Source organism: Capra hircus, chromosome 14 (genome assembly GCF_001704415.2).
Source record: "Capra hircus breed San Clemente chromosome 14, ASM170441v1, whole genome shotgun sequence".
NCBI lineage: Eukaryota > Metazoa > Chordata > Mammalia > Artiodactyla > Bovidae > Capra > Capra hircus.
The window spans coordinates 16183425-16198034 of record NC_030821.1 but is presented as its reverse complement, the minus strand read 5'-3'; the positions used below and the strand labels follow the sequence as shown (position 1 = coordinate 16198034).

The 14610-nt window shown below is 41.0% G+C and overlaps 1 protein-coding gene across 3 annotated transcripts in view; it reads left to right on the top strand.

The window, feature by feature from the left end:
* NIPAL2 (NIPA like domain containing 2) overlaps positions 1-14610 on the top strand; it is an 83063-nt gene that overhangs the window by 58159 nt on the left and 10294 nt on the right. For all 3 annotated transcript variants that reach the window (XM_018058278.1, XM_018058279.1, XM_018058276.1), the window contains 3 exons: positions 5718-5814; positions 12161-12296; positions 14223-14311. In XM_018058278.1, coding sequence (XP_017913767.1) covers positions 5718-5814; positions 12161-12296; positions 14223-14311 — 322 coding nt within the window. The remainder of the gene's footprint in view (positions 1-5717; positions 5815-12160; positions 12297-14222; positions 14312-14610) is intronic.

Below are 14610 nucleotides of genomic sequence, written 5' to 3'. Positions count from 1 at the left end.
ATCTCAAGATCCATAGCCTTAATGATGTCTGGGAAGCCCCGTTGCTGTGTAACGTAACATGCACACAAGTTCCAGAGAATAGACCGTGGACATCTTGAGGTGGGGTGGGGCATTATCCTGCCTACCAGCGGAAACCCCTCTGAGCCTTGGTTTCCTTATCTGTAAAATGGGGATAATAATAGCACCCACCTCCTGAGATAGTTGTGAGAATTAAATGAATTAGTACAAGTAAGTCATGTGCAGAGCGTGCACCCTGCGCTGGTATTACTTCTGGCCTCTGAGACAGCAGTGAGCAAAGCTGCTTCTTCCGGGTTGCAGCAACCTGCAGAAGTCACAGCTTCTTTAATACTGAATTTTTGTTCAGAGAGGTGGGGAAATGTTACTAGGAAAAAAATTAACATTAACTCACGCGGCTTGGATATCTTACCCCGGGGAGCTCTGTGATCTCTTGCCACAGGACAGAACCCAAGGGCAAATGACAGTCATTCTGTAAGTAACAGTAACTCATATTTTATTGATCTGAAATCATAGCGATGAAGTTTGCAAAAAAAAGTCACATATGATTTTTTAGACTGATAGCTACCACCATCCCCCACCCCCCAAAATAATCGGCATGCTAACAGGTTAAGCTAACATGCTCTATGCCTTGGTGCAGGAATGGCTTCCTTCCTCCCAGCCACAAATACCATGATCCCACAGGCTGCTGGGAGCTGTCTGTAACTGTGTCACGTGAGAAATGGACTCCTCTGGTTGAGGGGAGACCAAGCTGAGAGGGATGGCTTTGGTTTTGATGGCAGCTCTCGGGAAGGTGAAAAGATAGGAGTTGAAAAGATTCTGTAGCACAACCTGATTAAATTAAAGGTCTGGCAAATAAGTCCTATAAGAAAAAGTTAAAATAATTGGTTTCATTTGCCAGGAAAAGACAAGACTAAGGGATGAGTTATTCTTCCGTATTAGATGAAAAGGTTTTAAGTGAGAAAGATATGGTCCTGCTGCTTTCTGTACCCACAGAGGATTAAAGGGAGAAACAAAGCAATGGGTGAAACCTTGAGTTGGAACAGGAGACATTTGTGTTTATTTAGAAAAGGCTCCATGAGTAAAATGATATCCTGAAAGTAGTGAAGTCCCCAACTCTCATCATTTTTAAGGAAAAAAAAAACTAGTGCCAATATTTTTACATGTCCAATGTAAACATTCATATTAAATTTCAGTCCAGAGATGCTGTCTCTTTGGGGGGAAGAAAAGAGCTTTGCTTCAGATATCTTGTTGTGGTTGATCAGTCGCTAAGTCACATCTGACTCTTCGTGACCTCATGGACTGCAGCACTCCAGGTTTCCCTGCCCTTCACTATCTCCCTGAGCTTGCTCAAATTGTGTCAGTGATGCCATCCAACCATCTCATTCTCTGTCACCCCCTCTCCTCCTGCTCTCAATCTTTCCCAGCCTCATGGTCTTTTCAATGAGTCAGCTCTTCACATCAGGTGGCCAACTATTGGCACTTCAACATCAGTCCTTCCAATGAATATTCTGGATTTATTTCCTTTAGGATTGACTGATTTGATCTCCTTGTTGTCCAAGGGAATCCCAAGAGTCCTCTCCAACACCGCAGCTCAAAAGCATCAATTCTTCAGTACTCAGCCACCTTTATGATCCGACTGTCATACTTGTACATGACTACTGGAAAAACCATAGCTTTGACTGTAAGCACCTTTGTCGGCAAAGTGATGTCTCTGCTTTTTAATATGCTATCTAGTTTTGTCATAGCTTTCCTTCCAAGGAGCGGTCACCATTCACAGTGATTTTGGGGCCAAAGAAGATAAAAGTCTGTCACTGTTTCCACTTTTTCCCCGTCTATTTGCCATGAAGTGATGGGACAGGATGCCATGATCTTAGCTTTTTGAATGTTGAGTTTTAAGCCAGTTTTTTCACTCTCTTCTTTCAACCTCCTCAAGAGGCTATTTAGCTCCTCTTCAGTTTCTCCCATTAGAGTGGTATCATCTGCATATCTGAGGTTGTTAATATTTCTCCTGGCAGTCTTGATTCCAACTTGTGCTTCACCCAGCCTGGCATTTCACATGATGTACTCTGCATATAAGTTAAATAAGCAGGATGACAATATACAGCCTTGATGAACTTCTTTCCCAATTTTGAACCAGTCCATTGTTCCATGTCTGGTTCTGTTACTTCTTGATGTACATACAGGTCTCTAAGAAGACAGGTAAGGTGGTCTGGTAGTCCCATCTCTTTAAAAATTTTCCGCAGTTTGCTGTGATCCACACATAGTCAGTGAAGGTAGATGTTTTTCTAGAATTCCCTTGCTTTCTTTATGACCCAATGGATGATGGCAATTTAATTTCTGGTTCCTCTGCCTTTTCTAAATCCAGCTTGTACATCTGGAAGTTCTTGATTCACTTATTGCTGAAACTTAGCTTGAAGGATTTAGACCATTGCCTTCCTAGCATGTGACATGAGTGTAATTGTACGGTAGCTTGAACATTCTTTGGCATTGGCCTTCTTCAGGATTAGAATGAAAACTGACCTTTCCTAGTCCTGTGGCCACTGCTGAGTTTTCCAAATTTCCTGACATATTGAGTGCAGCACTTTAACAGCATCATCTTTAAGGAATAGTTCAGCTGGAATTCCATCACCTCCACTAGCTTTGTTCCTAGTAATACTTCCTAAGGCCCACTTGACTTTGTGCTCCAGGATGCTCTAGGTGAGTGACCACACCATCATGACTATCTGGTTCATTAAGATCTTTTTTGTATAGTTCTGTGTATTCTTGCCCCCTCTTAATCTCTTCTGCTTCTGTCAAGTCTTTGCCATTTCTGTCTTTTATTGTGCCATCCTTGCATTGTTCCCTTGGTATCTCTAATTTTCTTGAAGCGATTTCTAGTCCTTCCCATTCTGTTGTTTTCCTCTATTTCTTTGCATTGTTCACTTAAGAAGTCTTTCTTCTCTCTCCTTGCTACTCTCTGGAACTGTGCATTCAGTAGGGTATATCTTTCCATTTCTTCTTTGCCTTTCACTTCTTTTCTTTTCTCAGGTGTTTGTAAGGTCTTCTCAGACAACTTTTGGGTTATCTTAAGGACCTCAAAAAAGGAAAAAAAACTAAAAAATAAAATTGAGGGTTCAAAAGTACACTCATTTTCTTAAAGGAAGGAAAATTTTAAACATTCAGTCAATTAATACTTATTGAATACTCAGTTTATTAGACATTCGGTTCAGTTCAGTTCTGTCGCTCAGTCGTGTCCAACTCTTTGTGACCCCATGAATTGCAGCATGCCAGGCCTCCCTGTCCATCACCAACTCCCAGAGTTCACTCAGATTCACGTCCATCGAGTCAGTGATGCCATCCAGCCATCTCATCCTCTGTCGTCCCCTTCTCCTCCTGCCCCCAATCCCTCCCAGCATCAGAGTCTTTTCCAATGAGTCAACTCTTTGCATGAGGTGGCCAAAGTACTGGAGTTTCAGCTTGAGCATCATTCCTTCCAAAGAAATCCCAGGGCTGATCTCCTTCAGAATGGACTGGTTGGATCTCCTTGCAGTCCAAGAGACTCTCAAGAGTCTCCTCCAACACCACAGTTCAAAAGCATCAATTCTTCAGCGCTCAGCCTTCTTCACAGTCCAACTCTCACATCCATACATGACCACTGGAAAAACCATAGCCTTGACTAGATGGACCTTAGTCAGCAAAGTAATGTCTCTGCTTTTGAATATACTATCTAGGTTGGTCATAACTTTTCTTCCAAGGTCTGCCTTTTGGCAAACTGTTGATAATAAATTTGATGTGTAATTGACTCACTAATTCTAAAAATACTTATTGAGTGACCAACTGAGTGCCAGGCACTGGAGGCAGTAAAGGTTCCTGTTCTTACAGAGCTGATGTGCTGGTGGGGACAGACAAGAAACGTAAACACAAGGATAGGTCATGGTTAAGACACTCTACAGTTGCCACCTGAAGTTGAGGTTGTGACAGGATGACTAGGTGCCTCTGTTAGAACAGAGTGACCTAGGAAGACCTCTCCAAGGGTCTGAGTGACTCGGAGTCATTGTGCAAACAAAAGCTCAGGGAAAGCACATTCCAGGCAGGGCAAACCGTCAGTGCAAAGGCCCAAAGGCAGGAGCAGCGTGAGAACCACAGAGAACCAGAGTAGGGCGGTGGGGAAGCCGTTGTAGCTACTGCAGGTGGACCATCCATGAGCCAGCCATGCACGATGATGAGGACCCAGGAGTCTTAAGCAAGGAATGACTAGGTCTAATTTATGTTTTTACTATATGTGTCATCCTGGATGAATCTTATACACAGTGAAAAAATGAGTGAAGGCAAGTATATGACTCCACTTATATAAAGAACAAATGTGCAAAAATAAATGGTATCATTTGAGAATACATAGAAACGTAATTAAAGAAAATGAATGGTAAACACAAAATTCAATGTAGTGCTTCCTGGGGAGGTCACAGAAGAAGGGGAGAGCAACTGTGAAGGGAAGACTTCACAGAGATTGATGGGTTCTAGTTCTCAGATTGGGTAGAGGGCATAGTGGTACTTGTCATAGTACTGTAAATACCTAATATGTATATCAGACAAGTAATGAGTCTCTATGAATGAAATAGTTCGTTATCCAAATTGCATTTTTAAGTGACTCCTCTTGTTCAATGGCTGGATGATTAAGAGACAGGAGTCAAGTCAAAGACAAAGTAGAAGCTGTTGCAATAGTCAGAAAGGGTGGGGGGAGGGAGGGAAAGAGAGGACTTTTCAGCTTGTGCAACAGGGCACCTCCTAAGAGGGTGGAGGCTCAGGAGGAACAGGCAGAGAAGCTGGGCAATCATGAATTAAGTGTTGGCCAAAGCAGTGAAGAAAAAGTCCTGGTTTCCATACTGTCAGCTACCCCTTGGGCATAAGTAAAGTATTACAGATAGTGGTATATTATTTTTATAACAAGAGTCAAACTGTGTTTCTAGGGGCTTCCCTAGTGGTCCAGTGGCTGAGACTGCGCTTAGTGCAGGGGGCGGAGTTCAGTCCCTGGTCAGGGATCTAGACCCCACTTGCTGCAATGAAAGATCCAGCATGCTGCCACTAAGACCCCACACAGCCAAATAAATAAATTAAATATATTAAAAAAAAAAACTTGTTTCCAGAACCACACACACAAAAAATAGTCTTCTAAATGTTGTACCATTGATTCTTTATTTTTGTTATCACTGGAATGAGCCATAACAATTCAACCTTGCTGATGGAGAGGGGGAAAAAAAGAGTTAAGTGTTGGGACTTCTCTGGCAGTCCAGTGGCTAAGACTCCACACTTCTACTGCGCGGTATACGAGTTCCATCCCTGGTCAGGGAACTAAGATCCTACATGCCCCATGGTACAGCCCCTCCCCCTCACAAAGAGTTAAGTGTTGCCCATATTCATATGATATGGCTGTTGAACATGCCTGTGGGAATGTCTGGTCGACACCTGGATAAATGAGACTAGAGTTGCAGGGAGAACTGGAGATCGAGAGCTGGGTGTCATTGCCCTGTAGGTGGTGGTAGAATTCTTGAGTCTGGGTGGCTGAGGCTCCTTATGTTGTTCTCATATATTTACAATTGTCCTTGGGAACTCTGGTCACCCTCAACCCTCATATGATACTCATCGCAAAATCAAAAAGTGTGGCATTCTGAAGACTTTGTGTAGAATAATTTAAACTTTACTCTTCCTATTTCCCTTTCTAGATTTTAGAAATATTAGTTTTCTGCATTCTCCTGTATTTCCATAAAAGAAAAGGAATGAAACACATTGTGATTCTGCTAACCCTGGTGGCACTCCTAGGTAAGGATGTGTTTAATTTTCTAATTCTCTAATCTAGCCATGCTAAGTCATAAAGGAGTTTAAAGGAGAAACATTTGAGCATTCTGTTTTTTCTCATTGTTTCTACTTTTCAGTTCTGATCTATAGAAAGAAACTCTCAGTTACGCCAATTATACTTTGTATGTCCATTGCTACAATGGATATGTGTTTATTTTTTTTAATATATTAAAGGAATTTTACTTCTTGATAATTCTCCCTGCTCTCTGACAATTTGAGGGGTTTTTTTTTTGCAGTAAGTAATTAAAGAAACAACTGAATCTACCCAATTGAAATCTCTATATCAGAAATGAACTATCCAAGCCTATCCTGTTTACATTTTTTAAGAAAATTTTAAAACATGGCTGATATGAAACACAAATGTGAACAGTGTGATTTTCTTTTTTTGTTGTTATTTTTGGCTGCATCATGCCTCTAGTTGAGGCATGCAGGATTTTTCATTGTGGTATGCAGGCTCAGAACACATGGGTTGTCTAGCTGATGCCTGCAAGCTCAGCGGTTGAGGCACACGGGCTTAGCTGCCCCACGGTGTGTGGGATCTTATTCCCCAACCAGGGAATCGAACCCATGTCCCTTGCATCGGAAGGCAGATTCTTAACCACTGGACCACCAGGCACGTCAGTGATTTTCTTAAATACAACATTTCTCTCACTCATTTACCTACCCATTCCCTTTTTTCCAGATATACCTTATAAGATTTGAAAACTGATGCCTACATAAGCCCTCTCTATATTTTAAAACCTATTTTCCTTCCCCACTCCTCCGTCTCTCTCTGTCTCTCTCTCGTATATATATGTATATCAACACTAAGAAATCTCACTAATCATTTGGGAAATTCCCTTTTTAAAGGTTTTATTTATAATCCTCCCTTGCCTCTTCTTTGCCAGTAAGATGACCCATCTATCCTGTGTTGTCTGCCCTGACTCTGAATTGGAAGATTGGCATTTGTGGCAGTTACTTATAGAAACAAATTTACTCTAGAACACATTCAAGTATGCAGTTGATCAAAAGAACAGAAAAGAAACTTTGTTTTCTTCCAAATTACCAGACAGGGCGAAAAAAAGCAAACTGAGAAGATGTACATTACCCAGAAAATATTGAAAATAAAGGGAATTTTAAATTTTCTTGAAAAAAATGAAGTAACAGAATTAAGACCATACATATCAGCTTTGATCATAAAGATAAATGGGCTAAGTTTACCAAGTGAAAAAGAAAGATTTCCAAATTGGACTTAAGAAAAATTCCCCTATTGATTTTGAAAAAGATTCTAAAATTGGATTCAGCCCATTTGCTCTGGTTCAGCTCCATAAGGGTTATTGAAATAGCATCCTGATTGGCCCTTGCTGGTTGTGAAATATTTTGACTTCATATACAATTTCATCTAAAGCAAGGTAACTCAGATTGGAAGTAAAAGAAAGCAGAAGGTTGTGAGATTAGCATGTAAGTTAAAATCAAGGCACAAGCGCTAAGTGCAGTGGAGGCTCCTGGAGGCACCCCCTCTTGGTTCAAGTGTACTCAGTTGCGTCTGGCTGTTTTCGACCCTGTGGACTGCAGCCCGCCAGGCTCCTCTGTCCACGGGATTCTCCAGGCAAGAACCCTGGAGTAGGCTGCCATGTCCTCCTCTTGGGGATCTTCCTGACCCAGGGATCAAATCCACGTCTCCTAAATTGCAGGAGGATTCTTAACCCTCTGAGCTGCCTGGGAAGCCCAATCAGGGTAGAACTGGAACTTAGAAGGGGAGGCCCTAGGGGACTGAGGCCTTCAGTAGACTGGGCAGCAGCTATTTCAGAAAGTACATTAACAGAAATATAAGTAGAATATTGCTCTTAGCTCATGGAAATAAGTAGACAGAAAGATATGTAAAATTAGAGAAACTGAATGCTTAATTTTGTTCTGGCAGTTCTGTTGTTGAACTCTAAATCCAGAAAGCAGAGAATACACCTTCTTTCAAGGGCCTGTGTAACATTTACAAAAGCTGACCTTATAATTGGCCACAAAGAAATTTTTGATAAATTCCAGGAAGTTGAAATAGTACAGACCACATTTTCAGATCACAGTGAAAGAAAAGCCGAAAATAATAACAAAAATAGAAACCAGTAAAGCCATACCACCTGGGAATGTTAAACACTACACTTAAACTGCAGCTGGGCTGAAGCAGAAACCTCAATTTCATTACAACATTTATTTCTTAAATTATTGTGAAAACAATATTAAACCTATAGTTTATGACTAATGCTGTATTCAGAAGGAAATTCATGGCTTTAAATGTAAGTCAGTTAAGCACTCAACTCAAGAAATCAGGGGAGGGCTTCCCTGGTGACCCAGTGGTTTGGCATTCTCCTTGCAAAGCAGGGGGTGCTGGTTCAATCCCTGGTCGGGAAAGATCCCACATGTCGTGGGGCAACTAAACCCGTGAACCACAACCATTAAGCCCACGCTAGAGCCATCAAGTCACAACTGCTGAGCGCACATGCACAACTACTGAAGCCGAGTGCCTAGAGCCCAGGCCCTACAACAAGAGAAGCCACTGCAATATGACGCAGCTGTAAACAGCCTCCACTGGCCACGACTGGAGAAAGCCTGAGAACAGCAACGGAGAGCCAGCGCAGCCAGGAGTTCAATAAATAAATTAGTAAGAAGTCAGGGAGAAAGCCCCGAAATAAAGCTGAGGCCAGCAGAGAAGATCGATTAATAAAGGTAAAGGCAAATGTTAATGAAATAGAAAACAATGGACAGGTAAATAAGCCCAAGAATCAGTTCAGGTGGAAAACGAGGCATAAACTGAGAAGGCTGACTTTCAAACATGGCTCAGTGTAACGCTGGGCAAAAAATGGTACTGTTATAATGATGAAAGTAACACACATCTATTGTTGAGAATTAAGAAACCAGAGAAAGATACCAAGAAAATATAAAATGTTTTCATGTAAAACATAAAAATCCATGTAGTTGAGCACTGCAGCATGACATGATGGAAGTGTGTCCGTTCCCCTGTAGAAGATAGTTTGCCAATAGATTTCAGAAGAACAGTAATTGTTGCCCTTTAAGTGTTTTCCTGCAGATATTGGAAGAATGATACACAAAGGTTTGTATTCAAGGATATCCATCACAGCTTCATTTTTAATACCAAAAAAATGGATACAATCTAAATATCCAAGAACATGGAATTACCAAAATATAGTATACATTTGTACAAAGGCATACTCTCCAGCCAATAAAAATCACGTGTTAGAAGAACACTTACTGGCACAGAAAATACTTAATGGCAATGGAAAACAGGTTCCTAAGTAATATATATTGTATGGTTCACATGTTATGATATATTTGTGCTTAGCAATAGAAAAATAACTACAAGTCTCAAATGTTAAAAATGATCTGAGGATGACTGTTGAGATGGCAGGTGATTTTTATTTTTCTTTCTAGACTTCTCTGTATTTTCCTTTTTTTTTTTGAATGAGCATGTATACTTTTATAGTTTGAAAAAATGAGTTTAAAGTTTATTCATAATCCTAGTGCCTAGAGATAATCACTGATAGTATCTTGATGTAGTTTCTTCATTTTTTTTTTTCTGGGCATATGTAAGTACTTTCTATTTTTATATCTACAGCATTAGAATGATACTGCACTACAATTCAGTATTCCCACCCATCCTCATTAACCATGCTCCCCAGCCACTACCCTCTCTCATTTAGAACTCAACACCAGCCTAGAAATAACTTGGAGAGTTACAATAAACAGTGATTAATCAGGGGGCGATGGTGCATGCTTTGAAAATATAATGATTAACTCTAGCAACTGATAGTTAGTTTTGCTAAAGAATTCTAGTTTTGTTTTTGTTTTGTATTTAAGTATAATTTAACATCAGATGGTGACTGAATTAGGTGGCCTTTACAATTCTGAGGTTCTGAGAGGAAGGAACAGTGTGTTCAACTCTTTCTCGGTTAATGATCTGTTTGGGAAACCTGGCTCTTCGGACCACAAGCCCCTCACTGCATCATGCTCTAGTTTCAAGCCAAGTGTTTAAGAGGAAATCTAGGTCCCTCAAGAGCTAACCTTATAAACTGAAACCATCAAGTGGCATACGTATCTATAGGTATTGTAAATTTCTGGATTAGCTAAAGTATGACTATTTTCATAATCTATAGAAAATATGTAAAATGATTGGGTCGAAAATGTTTAAGGTGAAGACAGGCCCAGCTGTAAGGGCCTCTTTGTTTAGACAAAGGGTTTATTTTTAGAATTTATCACCTGGTCTCTTCTGTTAATTACGACTTTTAACAGAGAGAAAATGCCTGATTTGGAAGTATGCCCTGGTACCCTTCAAGTCAAAGTAAAGTTTTAGTTTTTTGACAATTAGGCTTTTTCTAGTTGGCCACCACCTGTTATTTTAAACACTGTATACACAGACACTCACATTCTCACACACACACACACACATACACACACATATACTTTTCAAGAGCTAAAAGGAATAAAGCTCAGATATATTATGACCAAGTAAATCAAAGGTAGTATTTCTTCATCACATTGCCTTTGACTTATAGATGTTTGATATCAGGTAAAAATTATTTTTCAACTTTCTGTGGGTTTCAGCTAAATTGTAGAATTATACGCAACAGTAATTTCAAGGGACCTAAGACAAAAGCTGGGAGAAATATCAATAACCTCAGATATGCAGAAGACACCACCCTTATGGCAGAAAGTGAAGAGAAACTAAAAAGCCTCTTGATGAAATGAAAGAGGAGAGTGAAAAAGTTGGCTTAAAGCTCAGCATTCAGAAAACTAAGATCGTGACATCTGGTCCCATCACTTCATGGGAAATAGATGGGGAAACAGTGGAAACAGTGTCAGACTTTATTTTGAGGAGCTCCAAAATCACTGCAGATGGTGATTGCAGCCATGAAATTAAAAGACACTTACTCCTTGAAAGGAAAGTTATAACCAACCTAGATAGCATATTAAAAAGCAGAGACATTACTTTGCCAACAAAGGTCTGTCTAGTCAAGGCTATGGTCTTTCCAGTGGTCATGTATGGATGTGAGAGTTGGACTGTGAAGAAAGCTGAGCATAGAAGAATTGAAGCTTTTGAACTGTGGTGTTGGAGAAGACTCTTGAGAGTCCCTTGGACTGCAAGGAGATCCAACCAGTCTATCCTAAAGGAGATCAGTCCTGGGTGTTCATTGGAAGGACTGATGCCAAAGCTGAAACTCCAGTACTTTGGCCACCTCATGTGAAGAGTTGACTCATTGGAAAAGACTCTGATGCTGGGAGGGATTGAGGGCAGGAGGAGAAGGGGACGACAGAGGATGAGATGGCTGGATGGCATCACCAACTCAATGGACATGAGTGTGAGTGAACTCCAGGAGCTGGTGATGGACAGGGAGGCCTGGTGTGCTGCGATTCATGGGGTTGCAAAGAGTCGGACACGACTGAGCGACCGAACTGAAGACAGAGAACACTTTCTTCTTCCTGCAGAAAAACAATGTCTCCAGAAAATGCTTCCTTGCTATCATATTGACAGAACCTCATCAAGTCACTTTTTCTTGATTGATATTTGGAACCTATGGTCTCATAGAGATAGGTTTCTCTTCAACGTGGAAAATAAATGGACATTGCTTATGTAAATCTTAGACTTCTGGTTGACTCTGAGAAATGAATACTCAGCTCTGTGCTGTACTGCGTGTCTTGTCTGTCAAAGAATATTTTTAGCGAAACTTCCAAGCCTTTACTAACAAAAGCGCTCAACAAGCATGGTTGTACAGTAGAATACAATGCAACATTGTAAAGCAATTATCTTCCAATTAAAAAATTAAGAGAAGGTTTAATAAAAGGGCTCACGTGTAGACTTCAGTGCAGCTCTTAATAAAGTCACTGAGTGAGTTGCTTTTCACCTTCCAGTCTTCTCATCTATTTGGCTTGCAGTCTTTTCAGTATAGTTTCGTGGTTATTTTCCCATTAACGTCACATGGGCAGTCTGCCTTTTCTTATCTCCTCCCTTCATTGTTTTTCTCCTTTCTGTCTACTAGTAATTATAACCTCCGCAGCATCCTTTCAACAGTGAGAGCTGGAAAATAAGCATCTTGCTCCAAAGATAAGAAGCACGTTGATTTAAGGAAATGGAAAGCCCAGCAGAGCTTGAGCAACAAGGCTACTGCTTGGCCTGTGTCTCATTCCTCCCTACACCTCTCACAGCAGTCTTCATTCTTAAAGCATACCAGGAGTATTTACTACTCGACCATATAAATTCAAGATATTTATTTGCAGTTCTCTCTCAATTATGAATTTTATTTGTGTTTTGTGTTTTCTTTTTCAGCCTCGGTGACTGTTATTTCCGTAAAAGCCGTCTCAGGCATGATCACTTTTTCTGTGACGGATAAAATGCAACTAACTTATCCCATCTTCTATATCATGTGTATCATCATGATCGCATCTTGTGTTTTCCAAGTCAAGTAAGTTAGCTCCTGCACACTCACTGATCTTTCAACATTCCTGTGCTTCTCTGAGCAGTAATTCGTATTGGCTTCAGATGATAATTAAAATTAGCTGCAACTGATTTCTAAGGGTGAGGGGTCTAAGCTTATCCTCAGCCAATATGCCTGGCTTTATACTTCACATCCAATAAGTTTTTGCAAAGCATTGCCTCCACATTTTGTGAGTTCTAAAGTGTGGCCCTAATCCAGCTAAGTGCACTTTGATACTTTCCTGATGCTCTTCTGCTTGTAATTAATATCCATCGTACACAGGTTGTCATTAGCAATAAATCAAAGGGGCAGGTCCACATCGAGGATTTCATTCTAAATATGGAAAATGCATGAACCCTTCACCTTCATCTCTTAGCTCATTCTCATTAATTGCCCAGAGATGGACAAAACCAGACGTTTGGCTGGGAGGGAAATCCTTTCTCTGAAACTTTGCATCTTTAGCCAGAATTTTCTTTGCACCCATGGGATTGCAGAATGATTGTTTTATGTTTCTCTTGGGGCCTCACAGTGGCAACATGGAAAATTTCTAATTTCTGCTCTGCTCTTCCCTCACCTCCATCGGCTCCAATTACTTCCCGTCCATTTCACATTGTGATTTTGCCTTCAGCTGCTCGATTATCCTGAGTCTGCCCCCTAAGTTTTTTGTTTACTCTGAAGTGCTATGCAAGCGCACCAGCCGGGAAATCAGAGCCCAAACCTCGAAGAGAGTGGTTCCTGCCTTAAGGTGCTGGAAGTCAAGTCTAATCGTTACGGGTTGACTATGGACCCTGTTACAAGGAGTGTGTTACTGGAGAACTCCAATGTCCTGTCACTGTTTGTATGTCATAAACAAACTGTTTATTTCGTTTGTTTATAACATCAAGCGTGTTTCTATTACTTGCGTCTTGCTATTTTGCTTCATCTCCCTTCTTCTGAATTAATCAGTACTGTTATAATAGCTTTCAGAATTGAGTGATTAGCATCCTTAGCTTGAAACTCTTGCTTCATGAATTTAAAAGCCAGATACAATTGAAGGTAAACTACATTCCTGTCTCCTTTGTTTTAGTCCCCACAACCTTCACACTAGAACTCTGTGACCGCAGTAGGACTGTGCAACCGTGGTTCTCAGCCCTGCCTGCCCATTACAATTATATTACCCAGGAGGTTTGTTTGTACATGTATGTATATACTTACATGCCTGTATACATGCATATGTGTGTATTCCTGCATGCATGTATACACACACACACAAAGGAGCACTTGGGTTCTTCCCACAAATTTTATCTCCCAATTGCTCTAGAATACGACCTAAGCATTAGTGCTGTTTTGAGTGTCCAGGTGATACTAGTCTGGTGCACTGCTTTGGAAAAGGTGTAGTCCCTGGCAAGGCCACAGCTTGCCATTGTGGGAACCTGAACGCTGTTGGCAACCAGAGTGGGAAGCCAAGCTCCCACATGTGCTCTGCAGCTGGAGGGCTGAGCATTGTTTTTGAAACCTTAAACATTCCTTTGCTTCTCCATCTTCTCTCTTGGCACGTGGCATGTCAAGGGATAGCTAGACCATTCCCCAGATATGATATTTAACAGATTCTAGGGTCTATCCTAATGAATCAGCCCCAGTGTGATACCGGTCCAGCAGCTTGAATCGCTTCCAACTCAAACTTCTGTGGCCTCCAAAGATGATTAATTGCTTTTCATTGTTACTGTTGTTGGTTTAAACAGACCGTAAAACCTGACATCTGATCTCATACATCAGATGCATGTAAGCTATGACTGCTGATTGGAAATGCCCTTTCACTGCACTTCCTTTCTCTTTGTAGTCGCAGCTAAAGAACATGCATTTCTCATTGTTATTGTTAACTTATTGTTGAGCATCTCATAAAGACAGAGCTTCAGTACGTGTCTTCTGCTCTAGGCTCCTGAATCAAGCCACAAAACTCTACAACACAGCGATGGTGGTGCCTGTTAACCACATTTTCTTTACCATCAGTGCCATTATCGCAGGTGAGTTTGGGCCTTCTACACTTAGGTGACTCTACCCCTACAACAAGGGTAAATGAAGTCTTGCTCAGAGTAATAAGGAAATCAAAGAATCTTTGGTTAGAGGGGATAAATAGCCCAAATCCTCCTAGCCACCACCCAGTGTCTGACTTTCTTCCACAGCATCTTCTAGGAGAGGTTATCCTACTTGCGTGAATGTTCCCCAGAGCTCTCTGCCCCCCGGAGGCAGCTCAGTCCCAGTGTGAGTCACTTGAATTATTTGGAGAGAATTAGCCTCCCTGTGAATTCAAGATGCTCATCTT